A 22,500-nucleotide genomic window follows, 5' to 3' on the forward strand; every position below is an offset into this window, starting at 1 on the left:
TGAAATGCCTTGACTCTTCATCTATATTTTCATTTCATCAACAAACAAAGAGAAAGACCATGGAAGCTGTCATGCAAGTACAATTTAGGAGGAAATAAAGGCATATTTTTTGTTTAGTGATCCAAGGCTTGTGGATGCACTCACACATACATATATAATTGGAGATAAGGCACATTGAACGTTTACAATGTTATAATGACACTGTAGACAATGGACACATCAACACAGGACAAAAATAGAAGGGCACTTGGTCGCATACTTCTGCCAGGCTGATTAGTTCATGTTTTGTGTTCCACTGAAAGGCCGCATCTGGATTTGGTGAATTCAATGGTGAGAGAATCACTTAAAAAATTATTGGATCCGGATCCGGATTCCGATCTTCACCAAAAATCAAATTAATTCCAAGCTTCCAACTCAAGCTCTCCACCAAATTTCGTCCAAATCTGTATACAACTTTTTGAGATATTTTGTTCACAAAAAAACAAGAAAGATGTCTATCAAGATACAAAAAAAACCTTAAAAAGAAATGGTGACTGAATTCATTCACCAAATCTGCAAGTCCTCTTGAAATTTCAAGTCAAATGGATGAAAATTGACAATTTTAGAAATTAGGCCAATGTCGAATTTTTAGCCAATGTTGATCTTCTTGTCCATGTTGACCCCAAAAATACTTGTAGATTGAATTCAGTGACCTGACATGCAAATCCTCTTCAAATTTCAGGTCAATCGGATGAAAATTGAGGATAATAGAAATTTCACCTGAGTTGTTGACCTTTGGCCTATGTTGACCTCAAAAATAATTAGTTGTTGAATTCAGTGACCTGAAATATAAATCTTCCTCAAATTTCAAGTCAATCGGATGAAAATTTAGGATTTAAGAAATCCCAACCAAGTCCTTGACCTTTGACCTATGTTGACCTGTGTAGAACTAAAAAAAATAATTGGTTGAATTAAATGAACAAATATGCAACACCTCTTCCAATTTCAAGTCAATTGGATGAAAATTGAGGATTTTAGAAATTTAACAAGGTTGTTGACCTTTGGCCGATGTTGACCTTTTGACCTCAAAAACAATAGGCTTCTTCATTATGATAAACTCTACCATGTAGTGATGTTTTGTAAAGATCGGTTTAAAATTGGGACCTGTAGGCGATTGACAAACAGACAGACAGACAGACAGACAGACAGAATAATGCAGAAGATATCACAACCAATATCACTTGAAAAATCTTCGATTTTCACAACTAACAAACACACAGACAGGGATGAAAAGTTAACCTCCATTCACCTTCGGTGGTGGAGGTAGTAAGTGATTTGAACCTGTGAGGGTCTTAGTATCTTGAATGAGATGCTGAGATGGAAGTAGCAAATAAGACAATCTCAAGCGTCCCAAAGATCTGGGGGAGGCTTGGCTCTTTCTATCCCCATGTCTCTGCAATGATCTTCTATCCAATATATATATATATATATATATATATATATATATATATATATATATATATATATATATATATATATATATATATATATATACACATACATACACATATACATATATTTTAAATCACAGGGCATTTGATATCAAATCAGAAAAGGCACGGTAACCATTTCAATTTCTATAAGTCTTGAAAAAAACTCATCAAATAGCAAAACAAACAGCCACATTATATTGCGGGTGTTCATAATCATAAAAGTATTTTTTGTTTGGTTTCTTGTTCATAAAAAAACATCACAATTGAAAAATTGGCTTTTTGGTACGGTACTTACTAGTTTGTGGTTCCATAACCCTTTGTCTTTGTGAAACCAACTGAAATTGCCACAATCAATGCTGGCAGCCCTAATAGGAAACAAAAATTAAAATAGCACATTTCCCATCACTGTTAGAATACTTTTTGAACAAGGTAAAAACAGTCACCAACAAGTCATGAGGTACAGTATATATGTGTTCAAGCAAATGCACCATGGCTATATTATCAGAGGCTACTCACCCCAACCAAGGCAGAGAAAGCGTTTCCGCACAATTTTACTGCGCTGCTGACCATTAACTGCCAGGTATGATTGCCAAGCTTCTGTGAGCACCCAGCAAAATGAGGCCAAGAAGAAGAAGTGCAGAAATGCCGCAATCACTGTGCAAATCACCTGCATTAGGTAACACGAGACCATTTTGTTGAGTTTAATTTATATTGATTGCTGCTCGGTTTACATTTGTCTCAAGTAAATACAAGCAAGCATCAAAAGGTCTGAAGTATCAAATTCCAAAAGTTATTACATTGAAAAAAAACATCATTATGCATTTTATAAGACAAGGGAAAAAGACATTTTCTCTCATGGTACTTCAAAATTTTGAAATGTCGAGGTGCCTTGTGAGCAGTCTGTCTGCAAGGACACAGCAATTGCAAGGAACACAGCATACCCATCAAGGAATTTTCTAATTCAAATCTGCCATGGGTGAGATGGGCTGTGTCTTTCAATTTCTTATTTACCTACATAGTCATATCCATGATTCGAAAGACCAAAAATGAATGTGGCATGATGGTAAACCAGACTCGGTGGCAGAAAGGCTCGAGTGGCGTAATCCGCTGTGAGGTCGGCAGTTCAAACCTGACCCCAAAGAGTGATACAAAAGACTTCAAAATGATATGTGCTGCTTCCTTGCTGGGCAATCGGCATTTAAAAAGGATACAGCACAGACAAACAACCACAGGTTGACCACCATAACATACTGAAGGCTTGATGGGCATAATGGCCTCCTGCATCAAAGTTCCTTATAAAGGAACTCATAATAAGTTTCAACATCAGCCATAATTTATTAGCCATGCATATAATGGGGGTCCACATTGTCGTTTAATCATTAATGACTTTCAGAAGGTTATGCAACAATTTATAAAGGCACAGCAAAACTACGTCCCCAAGGCAGTTGCCACACTACCAGGCACAGAATTCACTCGATAGCTTGGATTGATCGAATTCGGATGAATGAAACAGGAGGCTAAATGGAAAATTTGACATCTGATCACATGACCATGCAGTCCTAAAAAAAAAAAATTGTCTTTATTATGACGATAAGATATAAGAGCAAAACCAAAAGGTAGTAACAAGAGAACCAACCAAAGAAAGCCTCAACCATTATTTCCGTTATCGTAACCTCATCTACACACTGTTTAACACTACACATCAAGTAGCAGACTTACAAAAGGTGAAACGTTTGTATATTATATCCTTCATGGTAGCATTAAGTGATGTATTTCACGGTACCAGTTTCGAGAGAATGGTACTCAGAATGGAACAAAATGAGGAATTTTAAGGTATTGTTCACAGGCAGGGTAATGCAATAAGCTATGGCAATGGTGAGCATGCGTGACTGAAGTGACAGATGATTCAGATGATGAAATACAGTAGTAACTATGGTAACCTGCAGACTGCTATGGTACACTGCTGGGCAATGATGATCATGGATCCATAACCACTCATGGAGAGGAGGTGGTAGGGTGTAGTGGGTCAAAATAAAATGACGAATCAGATGGAACAGTTCTCAGTGCAATTCTGGTGAGAGTCACAAAATGGTGTCACCCTCAATAAGCCATCACATGGGTGACAAAGTTGTGACTCGTCTTGGAAGCTCACTTTTGAACCAAGGATATTTACACTCTCAAAATAGATCCAAGCACTTGTTCATGACATGCTCCATCATAGTTGCATAATCTCAAATTCTGCACCACACTCTTCCACAACTGCATCTGTGGCCAATTTAGCATCTGTCTCTCCTCCGTCTTTGGCGTGGTTCGATTGGTTTAGACTTCACACAAAACAGGCTAGGGCTTGATCTTAACCACTGTTGTAGCAGTAATCTTTGTACTTAATCACTGCGAAGCAAAACTCCCAACTTGGCCAGCTCTGCAAGCTACTGTTCTATCTCAGCACTTTAGGCACACCAGCTTTCATCTAAAACCCATGGGTCGATCAAAACCATCGCAGTTGCCCCACATTCATGTGAGCAAATCGGTGAGCTTGTTGTATGTTCTTACAACATACCCAGGGTCTTAGCATCGTGTGCTGATCACGCTTTCCAGCCACCTGCACAAAGAATAATTACTATGCGAAAAATGTACCATTCAAATCTCCAATTTAACAAGACTTGTTCGCTTCCAATCTGCTCAGGACACTCATCTGGATGCATCGAGAGAAGCGGGACTTGCTAATTCCTTTGTCCTCCCTCTCTTTTCTCCGTGCCATCTGGCATAGAAATGCCTGCCTGCCGCGCCACACTGATTCTTACCCAAAGCTGTGCCATAATTTTAAATTCAGCAATTATTTTGAACCTTAGACATGCTAAATTACGATCTCACTTAAATCAAAACAGTACCATATTAAACATCAATTTTATACCAAACACCAAACACAACAAACAAAGTAATCAAAAGCCTATTCTCCACCAGAATAACAAGAAAATATCAAAATCTAATCAAATGATATATATATATATATATATATATATATATATATATATATATATATATATATATATATATATATATATATATATATATATATATATATATATATATATATATATATATATATATATATATATATATATATATATATATATATATATATATATACACATTTGTATAAATTGTTGAGGCTCGTATGAGGGCGAACACACAACGCGACGCATATAATTTTGCCATTCAGGTAACAGCACTTCTTTTGTCATTAAAACAACCAGCAAAGGTACCCGGCACTGCCTACTACTGGTCCGGTCGCTCTGATTGGTACCATACCCAAGGGGGTAGTTGTCGTTGTGTCCAATAAGCAGACTCCCATGACAATTAACATAACACCAGTCAAAAAGCATATTATGAGATTGAGGATTCATCACTCCTTGGATGCCATTGCCCTGGTCTCTGTAAATGCTCCGACTGAGCTGAGTGATCTGACAGTGAAGGACACATTCTATGCCATGCTCGAGTCTGTGGTTGATCAGTGCCCCAGAGGAGATACACTTCTAGTCTTGGGGGATTTCAATGCATCAACTGGAACTGATAGGGACGGTTATGAGGTGTGTGTTGGTCCCCATGGGTCAGGAACTATGAACCAGAATATCATTAAGTTCCTTGACTTTGCAAGAAGTGGAATTCGGGCGGCTGGTTCATGGTTTCAGCACCCATAGGCTCATTGCTGGACTTGGTATTCCAACGCTGGTGGTGTGGCAAAGGAGATTGACCATGTGCTCGTTGATGGGCACTGGAGGACGATTCAGAACTGCAGGGTCTACAGCAGTGCTCAGTTCTTCAATACCGACAACAGGCATGTTGTAGCAACTCTGATGCTGCAGCTGAAATCCAAGAGAATGTTACCATCCCAGCCTATGCTGGATGTTGGCAAGTTCAGGGGTGAGAGGGTAGCTGAGGAGTTTGCAAACAGGCTGAATGGGGATTTGGGGGTCTGCATGTTTAGCAGAATTCTGATGAGTTGTGGAATACCTTCAAGACGACCATCCTTGACGTTGCCGGTGGATATCTTGCAACCCACCATCAGGTGAAGAAGAACTTTGTCTCCCAAGGAATACTTGATACAATTGACCGAAATCAAATGGCCAGACTTAATGGTACAGCTGAGCCATTCAGGGAGTTGAGGCGTAAAACTGCACAGGCACTAAGGGTGGATAAGGAGGCCTATGTGCAAGGAATCTGTGAAAGGGTAAAGTATCACCTGTGGTCAAGTGATTCTTGTCTTGATTACAGAGGAATTTGTGCATTGCGTTCCTCCAAACCCGTACCTCACTGTAATGCAGTTAGAGCAGAGGGTGGTGGGCTCTTGACAGAGGAGTCTGAAGAATGTCTTGCACTTTTTCCAATTGCAAACCTTTCTGTCTCTCCATACAATGTTTTTTTCTGTTGCTGCTTTGTTAGTGCACAGATTAGATATATCAGGTGTTCAGAAATCCCCTTTTCTCTCAGCATAATCCACATAAATTAATCATCACCACAATCAAAAGCTTTGCTATTTATACGAGAAGAGCCGTTTGTGCATCTATATTGTTGCGGATTCGCGCCCGCCGGCTTGCTGACGGCCACGTAACTCGAATCGCGGCACGTCGCCCACCGGACGGACAATCCAGTCGTGACCCTCTCGGACTAACGCCGGGAACCAGTCACGGGTGGACCTTTCGGTCCCACCGCGATCGTGCCAATCGGCTCCCGCGTGGGATAGGGTTGCTCGCCAAATTCGACCTACCTAAGTACCCACACGGAGGGTAGACCGGGCGATCGCACCTCGCCGCAGGTCGACTTCGGACACGGGCCACTTAAGCGACCCGTTCCGTACTATCGGGATAACCGAGCGGTGTTATTCGTCGGCCTCGACGGTTCGATTAATTATCGGGCGTCTTAGCCCACGACCAACCCTTTACGTGAAGCAAGATGGGGATTCAATGAAAGAAATGACGAAGCGAAGCGGGAAAACAGTTCAACAATAAGCACATTTATTTCGCGATGAACGGAAAGCACACATATACAATTCCACCAAAAGCACATGTAATACAGAGATGCCAACTTTTGGAAATCAGAATTAGGGAGGATTTTCAACCGACACCAAATAATGTGCGCGAAGCGCACATCTCGAGCGCGGAGCGCTCGACCCTTGCGCCGGGGTCCATGGCCCGCCTTAGGGCCCTGGAAGCTCTGGGGTTCTAGACGCTCTCTAGTGCCCTCTGAGCCCTATTTTGGAGCATTTAACATGTTAAGAATTCCCACTTTTTGAACAAAAAAAGGGGAAAATTGTGCACTTTTTAATGTTACATGTATGTTAATATTAGTAAGTTAGGGGACAATCAAAGATTAACAAAAAGCACAAAAGAAGCAATATTTTTCTTACCTTACTGGCTGGTACTACTGCTGCTTGCTTTTTCCATGGCAGCTTTGCTGAGTGACAGCTGTGTGGCTCTTTTAGCCCTTCTGATTATGTCTTTGCTGTATTCTCTCTGGTAGCAAGGGGTGTTATGAGCTAGTTTTTCAATTAAGAGAGCTTCCAGGGTTTTGACACTCAAATTGGGACGAAATTCAGTATGATTCTTCCGTACAAGACTGAGTGCCCGCTCACATGATGCGTTCGAATGAGGAATGACCAAGATTCCCTTCATCACTTTGCTCAAATTAGGATACTTCTTGGCACCAGTGCAGGGATCTGTGAGCTGTGAAATCCGATGCCACTGCTCATCCACTCTCACTGTCTCAGTAGCAATTGTAGCTATGGAGGCGTCTGCCTGGTAGTGAGCGAATTCACTCTCAAGACTGTCTATGTCACTATCACCGCCACTGAACAGACAGGGGAATTTCTTGATGAAAAACTCCACACAGTCAAACCCCACTTCTTGGTGTAGCTTAACATCCAGCACCTGAGCATGCTTGGCTAATTCATCATCTAGCGGCCAGGTTTTGAAGATATAATTGCAGGCTTTCACATAATATGAGCGAACTGCACTGAAGAAACCTTGGATGTCTGACTCACTCAGAGTGAAGGTGGATTTCTTGAGACTCCTTTGTTCCCTTATATACAGTTTGGCATTGTTCCCAATCATGAGGTCCTCATCATTCTTCTGATGATTTCTGTCAGAGAAGGGTACATTTACCAGAGCAACCGATGACACCGATGGTTTCAAAAACCGTACGAAGATATCTTTCAGAAGACCATTCAATTCTCCGTGCAGGAGATGAATACAGGGTTCGTCTCTTTGGAGCAGAAGATTCCCCTTCTCAAAAAGCTTGTTAGCATATCGAAGGAAGAAACAATAGAGTTTTGTTTGTGGAGACAAGAACATCCTGTTGACACGTTTTTCTCTAGATTCCTGCACAGTGTTTGAGGAAGATGCGCTTTTAGTTGTAGAACTCGTAGTACACTTAGCCGCAGGGCGATCACACTTGCGTTTACTGCCAGCAGAAGAGGTCAGACTCGTAGTACCAGATCCAATTTTACGTTTGAGGAGAGAGCTTGAGGTAGGTGCAGCCAAGGAAGAAGACCTCTGATTCGAAGGTTTTGCTGAGCTTCTATCAAGTGATTTGGCAAAAGCAGAACTTAACTTGGGTCCTTCTTTGCCTGTAGATGGGACTATCACAGTCTTTCTCGACTCTGAAGGAATCTGCTTTGTAGATGAACGTGATGAAGGGCCGGTGATGCTACCTGCTCTCAGCATTGGTTTTGGTGCTGTCCCTGCTGTCTTCTTCGCAGCAGATACTGCAGTGGTAGTGGTGAATGCTGCTCCACGAGTGCTTGATCCTGCAGTGCCAGTACTGGCAGTAGATACAGTGCCGTCCTTCTTGCTCGTTGTTAGAGTCTTGGCTACAGTTGGTTGCATTTTTCTTCGTACTTCTTCTTTGAAGAAGAGGCGAAGTGGCTCCCACTGTTCAATCAGCCTGTCTAGGCACTGACCAAGGGACAGCCACCTTGTTGCGACATGCTTCAGAATCTTGTGTCGGGGCATCACAGAGTTCTTGCAGTGCTTTCACTCCTTTGACGCGTTTACTACTTTTGTCCAAGTAGTAGTAAATATCGATGAGAAAGTCATCTAATTCAATGGGTAAGGCCTGAGCCGTCTTCTTGGCCGTATTGTGCATCATATGGCAAGGGCATCCCATGATGTTGCACTCTGGATTTTGTTTGTGGATATAAGCAGCGACTCCTTTGTGCTTGCCCACCATGACAGAGGCATTATCAGCACAAAAGGAAACACAATTTCCCCACGGAATTTTCCTGTCACTGAACTCATGATCAAGCAGTTTGAAAATGTTTTCTCCAGTGGAATCTTGTTTGCACGCAGGCAAACTTAGCAAACCTTGCTTCACAATCCCAGCACTGTTGTCATAGTATGAAATCAGGACAGGATATAGCTGGGCCTCACCACTGTCATTGCTACCGTCTGTAGCTAGGCTAAATGGAGCTAGTCTAGCAATATCGGCAATAGATGAAGCAGTAACATTTGACAACTCACCAATTACACTGGTCAACAACAAATTTGTTGTCTGCATTTTTTAAGCTGATTTAGGACGAATCTGATGCGCTGAATCCAAAACTCACATTAGTTTTGTTCAATCAGGTCAAGTTTTTGAGATATGGCCACATGTCGTTTTTTACATTTTTGTTCACATGTACGCATGTGTGGAGCATTTTAGAAGAAGTTGGTGGGGGTAAAATGTCATGTCAAATTATTGTTTTAATTGGAAATAATTATTTTAATGACAAGAAGTATTCAGGTACGATAGTTCTGGGTGATTATGTCGAAAAGGGATCAGTTTGAAGTCATAAAACCTCAAAATCTTCCAAAAATTGGTGAGGCAAAGCATAAAGTTCGTGGATCAAAACTAAAGTTAATGGGGCAGATTTTGTAATAATGTGATACAAAAAAGTTGTATTTCTTGAAATAACGAACTCTGAAGAATGTACAATACCTACATGCGCCAATTTATGACATGCGCTTCTGCTCAAGCTTGGAGTGCCACAGTACGAACCCAAAGATTGGAGACTGTTCATTGACAGCAGCAAGCGATCACTGAAATGTGTTCTGCTACACAACGGCAACCAGTTTGCCTCTGTACCCATCGCTCACTCGACTATACTGAAGGAGAAGTATGAAGCGGTGAAGTACGTGCTGGAGAAAATTGGTTATGATCAGCATAAGTGGTTTATTTGTGTTGACCTGAAGATGGTGAACTTTTTGTTGGGACAACAGTCTGGCTTCACCAAGTACCCATGTTTTCTGTGCATGTGGGATAGTAGGGACCGTGCTCAGCATTACACGAAGAAGGACTGGCCTGTGCGGGAGGAATTGGTGCCATGCAAAGAAAGGAACGTCATCAACGACCCTCTGGTGGACAGAGACAGAATACTCTTCCCACCGCTGCACATCAAGCTCGGCTTAATCAAGCAGTTCACCAAGGCTCTGGACAAAGATGGTGACTGCTTCACTTACTTGTGCCAGGCTTTTCCAGGATTGACCATGGAGAAGTTGAAAGCTGGCATCTTTGATGGTTCTCAGATCCGTCAGCTCATCAGAGATCCAGAGTTCAAAAACTCAATGAATGAAGTGGAACTGGAAGCGTGGAAGACATTTGTTTTGGTAGTGAAGAACTTTCTTGGCAACAATAAGGCCAGAAACTACGCAGAACTTGTCAACAACATGCTGACTGCTTTCAGAAACCTGGGCTGCAACATGAGCATCAAGATGCACTACCTATTTTCACATATGAACCGGTTTCCTGAGAACCTGGGTTCAATGAGTGACGAGCAGGGGGAGAGATTCCATCAGGAAATGAAGGAGATGGAGACCAGGTATCAGGGTCGCTGGGACGCAGTCATGATGGCTGACTACTGTTGGAATCTGAAGAGAGACCTCCCTGCCGCTGAACATTCCAGGAGTTCGAAGAAACGGAAGTTCAAGCCCTGAAGTTTGAACAGTGGTGACGCAACATGCAATTTACTTGTACTTACCTTTATCAATGCCCACCATTCAGATGACAGTAATCGATGTTTCTATCATGTAATCAATAAATGTTGTTGGCAAAACATTTTTTTCCTTAAAAACATGTTTAGGATGATATGTGTTGACAAAAATCAGCTGATAATGCCACAAAAATGTAATTGATTTTGTCACAAGATCTGATTTTTTCAAATCAACTTAGCACAAAAACCTGACCTGATGGAGAGAAACGGATGCCATTTCCTGATTCAGCAGTGCCAGAATACCCTAATTCACTTGTAGAAATCTAGACAACATTCATAAAGTAAAAAATTGTTGACCAGTGTTCTTTTTTTCTTCTTTGTTCTTGTTCTTTTTTTTTTTTCTTTTTTTTTTTCTTTTTTTTTTCTTGCTTTTTGTTCTTGTTTTTTTTATTTTATTTTATTTTATTTTTTTTTGTTCTTGCACATCTTGCACATCTTGCAAGTTTTTGTTCTTGCACATCCATACTTTGAAGCAACTTTTGAATCTGGAAACATCTTTTGAAATTGAGGTCCAGCATGATCTGAGACTGATATGGGCAAGTTATGTTCCACAATAAATCCACTAAAGAGAAGTTCCGCTCGAGTAACATCCTCTTCCTCGCTTGTCCCTTGTTTGGTGAAATAATTCAGAAGTGTACCGGTACTCGTGCTCGAAGATCTCTCCTTTGCAATGTCTGTGTGCCGTTTGCTTCCAACGTGCTTCCGAATATCATCGCGACCTCCGTGCTCAACTGAAATATCAACGCTGCATACTGTACAATACGCATGATGAATTCCTCTTTCAGACTTTCGAATACACGGGTATTGGAGACTGTATTCGGTCTTGTACTTCTGAGACCATTTCTTGGTCTTCATAAGCTTCTTTTCTGCCATTTCGTAATCAACATCGAGGGCTTGAAGCATCGGTAACTTCGAAGTCGATGTTCCACAGCTGCAGCGCGACTCGTAGAACTCTAGCGGCTGTTAAATTAAACACCGCACGGTGGTCGCGACCGCCGGGCTGGTACGGGGCCCAGCTGCATGCAGTGAACGTATCGCATGCATATACACTGTGCATACATACCGCATGCACTGTATTGCACACAAACCGCATGCACTAAATCTCAGTGCATGATCGCATAAGCGAGATCCAGACCCAATGTTTCGCTGCTCCTCATTTGAATTTGCAATTTTTTACGTACAATTTGGTAGCAGCGAACGTTATGGAGTTACCACATGCTATACGTAGCAGACGATGCTTTTCATTCAATTCTCATACCAGTACATTCTGATTAGTGAACAGTGCAAAAATATCAAAATTTCGGGAGGATAAGGATAGTGATCGTAAGGGCGGGAGTTTGGGTGAATTTTCGGAAGCCTCCCGATGAAATCGGGAGGGTTGGCATTGCTGGGACTAATAGAAGAAGACAATGCAATATTACACAAAAAGCAAATGCAACAATGCAGATCTAACCGACTACCGGGCACACGGCAACACTTATACAATTTTACTTCACAGACGGCGCCGACAACACATATTCCCAAAGCAAAAGAAAAGAGAACCACCCTCCAGGATGAGGGGGGTAGGCGGGCCTGGGGCCGAGACCGTGTCGGGCCTAACCGTCTGATGATGAGACGCGGAGCGGCGGTGGTGCCTCAACTCCGCGGGCCTCGCGGACAGTGTCTGGTAGGGGGTGGGAAGGGGGCCCCCTTTGTCGCACTATCTCAGCGCGGGGGGAAACAGGAGGGGGTTGCTGATGCTCGGGGAAAGGAGGATATAACCCTGTCTCGGGTCCCGCGGTGAGCGTCTCCTCCTCCACCTCGGTCGCGTTGCTGGCCTCTCCCTGTGCCGCTCCCGGCACCGACGCGAGCACCCCCTCGTCCGCCTTCGCCGCCGTCACCTCCCCACGGCTCCGTCCTCTTCACTCCGACTAGTACCACTTCTTTCCAGCTCCACCGACGACTCTCTTGAATTCCGCACACTCAACTCAACTTCCAACTGAACTCTTTTCCCACTTGTCTGACGAACGCAGTCGTTTTTATAAGCCCCGTGGCTTCGCTCTTTTACCCTTGACCCTCTGCCTCCGACCCTTCACCTGGCTCCCCATTGGCCCGAGGAAAAGTGGGCGTGAATGCTTTTTGATCCATGAATTTGCATATAGCGACCGCCCTCCAACGCCCTGGAGGCGGGGCCAAATCGCCCCTCGCTCACCGATTGGACGGAACAAAAGTGGGCGTGAGTCGTTTTTGTTCCGTTTTTCTGCGGAAAGTCCGTGATGTTTTTGAACACGCTGCTCGGTGCGCGCCCCGCACGAGTCCAGCATCGGTGCCCACGAGTGGCGCGAGATGATGGTGATGCGATGGTGGCGAGTTGTGACGGTAAAGGTCGTGGCGGTTGTGGTGAAGCGGCGTTGTGGTTGGTGGTTGTTGTTGTGATGGCCGCGTTGTGGTTGGTGGTTGTTGTGTGATGGCTGTTGAGACGTGGTTGGTGGTGGTAATAATGGCGGCTGGTCCAAAATAAAGATAGTAAAAGAAAAACGGCTATCCTGAAGAGTTGCAGCCCGCATGAATGACATTTATTCCCTCTAGACAACGGGTTTGGGCCTAACTACACATGTACTCACAGAGATATCTCACCTAAGGGACCTGAATGGTGGTTTGCGAATTTGGTAACCACAACACTACCCCCTTCCCTTTTTACAGACTCGTCCCGAGTCGTCAAATTTTCGTGTGCCATCATGTGTAGTTTTCCCCGAGTACATTTTACCTACGGATCCCTGAGTGCGACATTCATGGTATATGTGTCCCCAAAATAAATAACCTAAGGGCTGAGTAACTACCCAAACAAACTCACTCACACGGACGACTTAAATAAAATTGCCGGCGCTAAGACAAACATGCCGGGGGCGCACTCATATGTACAGTACATCTTAACTTTACTTACAAATTTTACACTAAACCATGGCCCAGGATCACTGAACTCTGCAAAAAGAAAGCAGTTAGCAGGGAGCCAGGCTACCCGCATGCAGTCTCTGGCTCAAACAATGCAGGTGACAGGGAACGTGGTCGGCTGCTCACACGCAGTCCAAGGCCTTCCTTTTTGAACTGAACGCAGTGAACCACAACGGTGCATGGGCTGCACAAACGCAGTCTCCGTGCCAGCTCAAGTGGCACACGCAATGAACACAACGAATGGATGGATGAATGGTTTGAACTGAACGCAGTGAACCACAACGGTGCATGGGCTGCACAAACGCAGTCTCCGTGCCAGCTCGAGTGGCACACGCAATGAACACAACGAATGGATGGATGAATGGATTGAACTGAACGCAGTGAACCACAACGGTGCATGGGCTGCACAAGTGCAGTCTCCGTGCCAGCTCAAGTGGCACACGCAATGAGCACAACGAATGGATGGATGAATGGATGGACGCAAACACGGTGCACGGGCCGCCACTGCAGGCCCGTGTTGTAGCTGCCAACAGGGCAGTTCTTGCAGCTTGCAAACTGTTGCCTTGCGGATCCTGGCGCACATGGAAATGAACAGGGGGGGGGCAAAGCAAAAATTGAACGGGGCTGGTGAACAGGGGCAGTGGGCATGGCATGGCAAAGGCAGCAGGCAAACACAGCCCGCAGAAGAAGGCCGCTGCAGGCAAACACAGCCGGCAGATGAATTGGCCGGCACAGGCCTTGAAGAAAAACAGCCAGCAGATGAAGTGGCCGGCACAGGCCTTGAAGCAAAACACGGCCAGCCGATGGCACAGGCCTTGCAGCAAAACAACAGCTGCCGATGAAGTTGGCCGGCCTCCGCCTTGAAGCAAAACACGGCCAGCCGATGAAGTTGGCCAGCCTTTGCCGTTCAGTGGAGGTTGGTGGAGGGAGTGCGGTGGTGCTGGCCACTTGGAGGGCGGACTCGGACCTACCTACCTGTCTCCCTCCCACCTATCGCCTTTGCCTGTCACTGTCTATGCCCACTCCCTTAATTTGTCAAACCCCAATTTAGCCCCAACTTATTTTTTTTTATTTTTACTTCCCCACTATAAATCGTCCCCTAACCCCCTTTACTGTCTTTGTTCGGCTCACCTATCCTGTCACCTAGCCTACTCCCAACCCCTACGTTCCCTTCCCGGAGGGGAATAAGGGAGAGCTAACGTCCTGTGTCGAGGCCCAACGAAGCCTCAGAATGGCCTCCCCAGAGTTCAGCGATCTATAACCAAAGTGGGTCCAGCGGCCCACAACGAGAGCGAGGGGATGGATGGTGCGGAGGGGTACACTTCCTAATCTACCCTAACCATTTAACCGTTAAACTACCCAGGGGCTTTCAACAAGCGCCTCTCGCTTAAACTATTGGTTCTAACAACCCAGATTCCCGTCGCCTGTGTTGGTGTCCTCACAATTTCGGGCCTCGCCCCCCAATTTTCTCTCCGTGCCCTCACACGGTCTCCTGGCTGGGACACGTGGCTCCCTTTGGCAGGCACGACCCTCTGCCGAATCTCCAGCTATGGCACCCCCGGGCACTACACTGCCTCCGAGCCTACCAGCTCCCTAACACCGGGGAGTGCCCCCCATGGCACCTCCCCTGAAACGCACACGTGGCAGGCTGGCTTCCCAGGCCCCTTTCCGAGGGTCACCCTTGCCCACAACACTGCCCACGCGGCTAATGGCGCCCCGGGCCTCCGCACCAAGCAGACGCACCCGTGCCCACTACGCTATCCCGGCCCCCCATGGGCCCTTGGCCAACTACGGCCGACTAGCCTGGTGCCCGCGGTACCCACTCAGCGATACTCACTTTTCGCAGCCACGCTCCCAGCCCGTCAACAGGGCTCCTGCACCCCTCCAAACGGGTTTCGAGCCTACATTCACACCAACAACAAAACGACCTCCATTTTTCAATTTAACTAACCCCCTAACTCAATCTACACTGACCCCGGGGTCCCTTTGGCGGGAGTCACTCCTCCCCCCAATCACTCATCGCACCATGCATTCCCCATTCGCTCCACTCACACAGACCCGCTGGCCTCACTCACTCACCAAGTCACAACACATGCTTCCACTTCACTCACCAACAACTCTTCAACACACTCACCGCTGAACTCTGCCATCCTTCTAACTACATCCCTTAACTAACTCGTGCTCCCACGTCGTCCCTTAAACTGCAGCACGTTCCTTTTAACACTACGTAGCTAAACTACGTCAACTCTACACATTCACTGTCTGTCACTGTCTTCAAATAAATCATTTTATTTCCCAACCTAAAGCTCACTAAATCCCTCTACCTAATCCATTCCACGGGCCCCATGAGGACTTACCCCTGCCCCATGGAGCCGGTCTAACTAAGCTAACCCTTCCCCCTAACTAGTTTGCATCCTGTGCCCCGGTCAAGGGGGTCTTCCACCCCTTGCCCAGGAATCCTGTGCACCCGAAAGTGAGGCTTGTTTTTTTTTTCTTTTTTTTTTTCTTTTCATGCGCAGCACCAGCGCGGCAACTCAAAGCTCACGCACTTTGCACCTGCCTGTGACGTCATGCAGCTGCACGTGTTCCTCGTCCCTCCTTGGACGGTACCATCCGGCAGGGATACCCCTCCTGCCGGATTCCAACCCCACGTGCAGCCATGACGTCACCGTGCGCATAAAAAAAAAACACAAGCCCCACGTCTTGAGGGGTTCCCCACGCGAACACATGTGCTTTGCCCGTTGGAGCTTAACACACGATCGCGTGGAGAACCCGTCCGGTCCAAATCCGTTATCCTGCCTAAACTTTGTCCGTCCGCGGGATCGGCAAATCCACCGCTGGCGTTACCGGACCGGGACTTCACTCTCGCAAGCGAGCACGTGGTGGCCTCGTGCGTTGCACAGCACGGACCTCGTGCTCACTGCTGGGTGAACCCGGCACGGTCCCCGAAACAACTACAGCCGCTACTCGGCTTTCGTTCCTGACATGTCGCCGTCGTCGTCGCCATTCCACACACGCACTCCCGCGTGTGACGACGCTCACACTCCATTCCATTACATTCACACCGGGAGACGCGGCTGCGTGCTCCCGCATGCCAACCGACATCTCCCTCACATACCGCTCTCTCACACACACGGTCTCCCTTGCATAACCCATACCACTCACACGTGGTGCTCCATTCACTCGCGCGGGGGCACTCACCCGCGGTGCCTCACTCACACACGCGGGGGCACTCACCCGCGGTGCTTCACTCACACTGGCCGTTTCATTCACACACACGGCCTCACCCACACACGGTGCCTCACCCACACACGCGGGGGAACTCACCCGCGGTGCCTCATCCACACACCGTCCCTCACTCACACACGCGGGGGCACTCAACCGCGGTGCCTCATCCACACACGGCGTGCTGGGAAGCACGTACTCCGGCACCATCGCCACCACACCACTCACACACGGGGTCGCCTCCACACACGGGGACGCACTCACGCCTTGCACCACACACACAGGGACAACCACACTGGGGATTCGTGTCCCCACAAGGGTCTCCGGGGCCTCTATACCCCCAAGCTCTCCGTGCACCTGTTCGCAGCACTCGTCCCCTCAACCTCGCAAAGCACGACCGAACTCACCTGGTCGTGACTCGCCTCAAGGGGGCATACTCCCTCCCCTCGTTCCTGGAGGAGGCCATCCAGGTGCTCGCACCGGGCCTCCACCCAGTCCACCAGCTCACCCCCATTATCCTCCACTACCTCCGTGTGTGTGTGTGCGTCACTTACCCCGTCTTCATCGTGCAGTCTTCCCTCTATCGTTCCCATCTCCCGTGTCTCTGCCAACTCGGTCACCTCTTCACCCTTTACCTCCCTTGTCTCAACTATTATTATTTCCTTTGTCGTCACCTCGTGTCTCGTCTCGCACGTTTTGGTCTCCCCATTTAATTTTTCCCTTTCGGTCATCGTCACGACCCTCGCCCAACACGCCCCCCAAATTATTTTTTCACCCGCCTCCACCGCGGGCCTGTCAGCCGTTGCACCCCCACCCAGCTCGTTCGCTCCCACACGTGGAGTCGCCATTTTTATCTCCCTGGTCACGGCCTTCATGCCCGCCTGCAGGCATCGGCCCATGTTCTGCGTCTCACCCCGGAGCTCTTTCATTTCTTCCCTCATTTGCTGTGTATTCGCATCCATCGTCGTTTTCACTTCGTCCATTTGCTTGTTCATTCCTTTCATTTCGTTTTTCATTTCATTTGTATTTGTATCCATCTTTTCGTTTATGCTTTTTATTCCATCCATTTTCGCTGTCATTGCCGCCAGCATGGTGCAAAGCTGGGCTATGTCGGATGCACTCAGCTGAGCCGTTTCGGCAAGAATCGGGAGGTTTTGGTGGAGAGGGGGAGGGGAGGTGTCATACACCGCGGCCGCTGCCGCACCTATTTCGGGCTCTGGGTTCAGTTGGGCGAGTTCGTTTTCCTGTACAATTAACATTTCCTGCACGGGTATTTCATCCTGAGCCATGGATTCTACACATTCTACATCCATTTCTAATACCCCCGGCTCCCGCTCGCCTTGAGACGCCATCTTGCTTCTCTTAAAGGGTTAATTTAGCTCGCTCGTAATTTGGAGGGAATCGGGGGTCGCTCCTCTCACCCCTGGACCGATTCCCGTGAATTTAGCCGGAGACAGGAGAGCCCGTTTTCCCGTTCTCCGATACCAGTGCCGTGAGGAGGGCGATGGGTTTGTATCGCACGACATGACACCAGTGTTGCGGATTCGCGCCCGCCGGCGTGCTGACGGCCACGTAACTCGAATCGCGGCACGTCGCCCACCGGACGGACAATCCAGTCGTGACCCTCTCGGACTAACGCCGGGAACCAGTCACGGGTGGACCTTTCGGTCCCACCGCGATCGTGCCAATAGGCCCCCGCGTGGGATAGGGTTGCTCGCCAAATTCGACCTACCTAAGTACCCACACGGAGGGTAGACCGGGCGATCGCACCTCGCCGCAGGTCGACTTCGGACAAGGGCCACTTAAGCGACCCGTTCCGTACTATCGGGATAACCGAGCGGTGTTATTCGTCGGCCTCGACGGTTCGATTAATTATCGGGCGTCTTAGCCCACGACCAACCCTTTTCGTGAAGCAAGATGGGGATTCAATGAAAGAAATGACGAAGCGAAGCGGGAAAACAGTTCAACAATAAGCACATTTATTTCGCGATGAACGGAAAGCACACATATACAATTCCACCAAAAGCACATGTAATAGAAGAAGACAATGCAATATTACACAAAAAGCAAATGCAACAATGCAGATCTAACCGACTACCGGGCACACGGCAACACTTGTACAATTTTACTTCACAGACGGCGCCGACAACACATATTCCCAAAGCAAAAGAAAAGAGAACCACCCTCCAGGATGAGGGGGGTAGGCGGGCCTGGGGCCGAGACCGTGTCGGGCCTACCCGTCTGATGATGACACGCGGAGCGGCGGTGGTGCCTCAACTCCGCGGGCCTCGCGGACAGTGTCTGGTAGGGGGTGGGAAGGGGGCCCCCTTTGTCGCACTATCTCAGCGCGGGGGGGAAACAGGAGGGGGTTGCTGATGCTCAGGGAAAGGAGGATATAACCCTGTCTCGGGTCCCGCGGCGAGCGTCTCCTCCTCCACCTCGGTCGCGTTGCTGGCCTCTCCCTGTGCCGCTCCCGGCACTGACGCGAGCACCCCCTCGTCCGCCTTCGCTGCCATCACCTCTCCACAGCTCCGTCCTCTTCACTCCGACTAGTACCACTTCTTTCCAGCTCCACCGACGACTCTTGAATTCCGCACACTCAACTCAACTTCCAACTGAACTCTTTTCCCACTTGTCTGACGAACGCAGTCGTTTTTATAAGCCCCGTGGCTTCGCTCATTTACCCTTGACCCTCTGCCTCCGACCCTTCACCTGGCTCCCCATTGGCCCGAGGAAAAGTGGGCGTGAATGCTTTTTGATCCATGAATTTGCATATAGCGACCGCCCTCCAACGCCCTGGAGGCGGGGCCAAATCGCCCCTCGCTCACCGATTGGACGGAACAAAAGTGGGCGTGAGTCGTTTTTGATCCGTTTTTCTGCGGAAAGTCCGTGATGTTTTTGAACACGCTGCTCGGTGCGCGCCCCGCACGAGTCCAGCATCGGTGCCCACGAGTGGTGTGAGATGACGGTGAGGCGATGGTGGCGAGTTGTGACGGTAAAGGTCGTGGCGGTTGTGGTGAAGCGGTGTTGTGGTTGGTGGTTGTTGTTGTGATGGCCGCGTTGTGGTTGGTGGTTGTTGTGTGATGGCTGTTGAGACGTGGTTGGTGGTGGTAATAATGGCGGCTGGTCCAAAATAAAGATAGTAAAAGAAAAACGGCTATCCTGAAGAGTCGCAGCACGCATGAATGACATTTATTCCCTCTAGACAACGGATTTGGGCCTAACTACACATGTACTTACAGAGATATCTCACCTAAGGGACCTGAATGGTGGTTTGCGAATTTGGTCAACCACAACAATATGTTTGTCGCTATATTTCTTCGAGATGGCCAAATGGTTTTTCATCAAACCGACAGAGATTCATCAATGAGTGCCAGGAGTGTTTTATGAAAAAACATTATTTTGAAAAACAAAAGTTGGATTTTATTTTTTAATCCCTCTCTAGTGCCTATGCCTTTGTAGCTCTGTGAAATGTAAAAAGGTAACACAAATATTAAATGATCCTTAGTTGGTGAAGTGAGGTGTTTCCAGCCCCCTTACAACCCCCTCCCCACCCCCCCAAAACAAATATATAAAAATAGAACAACAAAAACAAAATTCAATTTCTTCAAAATGCCAAGATTAGAACAGCACTGGGCAATGCCGGGTATCCCTGCGAGAAAAGTGTGGCCTGATTAAGGCCTAGGTCACATTTGCCACGGCGGCCGTGGGGTCTCCAAAATCTATGGCCACTAGCAATTATACGGCAGCCGCAGTATTTCCACGGTCACACAATGTAGCAGTCACATATGTTTTTATTTTTCGGGGAGCTGCACGGCGTATTTATAAATTGTGGAGACCGAAAACGTGGGGTTGCCGTACGGTCTTTGATTTGATGTCGCACGGTGACCTTAGGGCGTTCCTGCGGCGGCCATAGAATTTTCAAGGCAGACACAAGGTGCCCGCAAGGCGACCGCAGGGGGAACCGCAGGGGGCCCTAAGGCGAACGTGCGGCCAGACGGACGGTAACGAATGGGTTAATTTTTTTTTTTTTTTTTACAAGTTTTTTTTTTCTGCATGTCGAATTGCTACGGCGAACGTAGAAATGAAAAAAGTTATAACTCCGCGTTATAATTCCACGGCGACCTTACGGCCTGTAAAATATAGCCATACGGCGTAGGGCCACCCTGAGGTCACCTCAGAAACTCTGCGGCCGCCGCATGTTTCTGTCAATTCAGAGGGCGTACGGCTGCTGTAACCTCGCGGTAGAGCAAATGTGACTTAGGCCTTAGGTCTTAGAAATTGTGGAGACTGAAAACGTCGGGTTGCCGAACGGTCTTTGATTTGATGTCGCACGGGGACCGCAGGGGGCCCAAAGACGAACGTGCGGCCAGACGGACGGTAACGAATGGGTTAATTGTTTTTTTTTTTACCATTTTTTTTTTTTCGGCTTGTCGAATTGCTACGGCGAACGTAGAAATGAAAAAAGTTATAACTCCGTGTTATAATTCCACGGCGACCTTACGGCCTGTACAATATAGCCAAATGGCGGAGGGCCACCCTGAGGCCACTGCGGAAACTCTGCGGCCGCCGCACGTTTCTGTCAATTCAGAGGGCGTACGGCTGCCGTATCCTCACCATAGAGCAAATGTGACTTAGGCTTAAGCACCACACATTAGCCAGGCCACACCTTTCCCTCCAGCAGCCCAGAAATCGCCATCTTTTTTTTTTTTGCTCCGCATAGCTCTGATGCTTCCAAGGCATCGGGTGTACATTTGATGACTGAACATGTCTTCTATCTTTAAATAAAGGTATCGATTTGAGGACCCAAAGGTACATTTTGATTACAACTCATGCAGAGGAAACAATGTACTGCATGTTTTTGTTTGGACCAATCGCGGCAGCAGTCTATTATAAACTGCCCAAAGAAGGGACGCTCTCATAATGCAGAGGAAAGAAAATAATGAAGTCTTTAAGGGTTAAAATAACTTTTGGTTTTCACCGAGTTTTCAAGGCTGAAGCGTGTGCAAGTGAAGCATTTACAAACAAACTGTAACTCACATGTGCATGGACATATAATTCACATATTATGTGAAGGAAAAACATGAGAGACAAATGTAATTCATGAGTCAGGAGGCTGGGAAAATTCCTGAGAGATTTGTTTTTCACTTCTTCTTTTCGAAGTTATTATGTACACTGACACTTTAAAGAAGTTATGTACATGTACACTTTGAAATGTACATGTCTACTTTCTTGCACTCAACATCGCCTCTGAGTTTATGTACATTTTAAAAACTAAAACGCATTGAAAACTGAACAAGGAAAGTTTTCATGAAAACGAAAATAGGCATCTATAAAAAATAAAAGGCAAAGTGTGTGTGTGTGTGTGTGTGTGTGTGTGTGTGTGTGTGTGTGTGTGTGTGTGTGTGTGTGTGTGTGTGTGTGCGTGCGTGCGTGCGTGCGTGTGTGTCTCCTCAATAACTACAAAACCATAAAAACTCACAGCCTGAATCTTTGCATGCATACTAAAAAAAACTCCAAGGAAATGCACGAGTGAAAATTGGTTGTTTGGGTTAATTAAAACATCACTTTTGAAGATAATTAACGGCCTTATTTAATTAAATCCTTCATCAGGTGATCCTCGGCCACCTTTCTCTCTGGGTCTTAAGGTGTTTCCTGGGTAACCTCGGTGGGGTCTGAAGCCGCCATGTTTTTTGGCCTGCTCAACCATGCTCTGACTTGAAACAGGCCACAACGATTTCTTAACGATAGTTTTTTTTTCACTTTCCTCACTCATATTATCGAATGCCTGTTCATCATAGCTATGAATCACTGAGTATATTGCACTGCTTATAAATGCCTGGAGAT

At 46.9% G+C, this 22,500-nt stretch overlaps 1 protein-coding gene across 4 annotated transcripts in view; it reads right to left on the reverse strand.

Moving 5' to 3' along the window:
* LOC147020412 (adhesion G protein-coupled receptor B3-like) overlaps positions 1–22,500 on the reverse strand; it is a 713,921-nt gene that overhangs the window by 141,679 nt on the left and 549,742 nt on the right. For all 4 annotated transcript variants that reach the window (XM_085895732.1, XM_085895730.1, XM_085895731.1 and 1 more), the window contains 2 exons: positions 1,989–2,139; positions 1,768–1,837 (listed from right to left, as the gene is read on the reverse strand). In XM_085895732.1, the coding sequence (XP_085751858.1) occupies positions 1,768–1,837; positions 1,989–2,139 (221 nt within the window). The remainder of the gene's footprint in view (positions 1–1,767; positions 1,838–1,988; positions 2,140–22,500) is intronic.

Source organism: Eptatretus burgeri, chromosome 9 (assembly GCF_056783735.1).
Source record: "Eptatretus burgeri isolate ZD-2024b chromosome 9, Ebu_testis_v1, whole genome shotgun sequence".
Classification (NCBI taxonomy): Eukaryota; Metazoa; Chordata; class Myxini; order Myxiniformes; family Myxinidae; genus Eptatretus; species Eptatretus burgeri.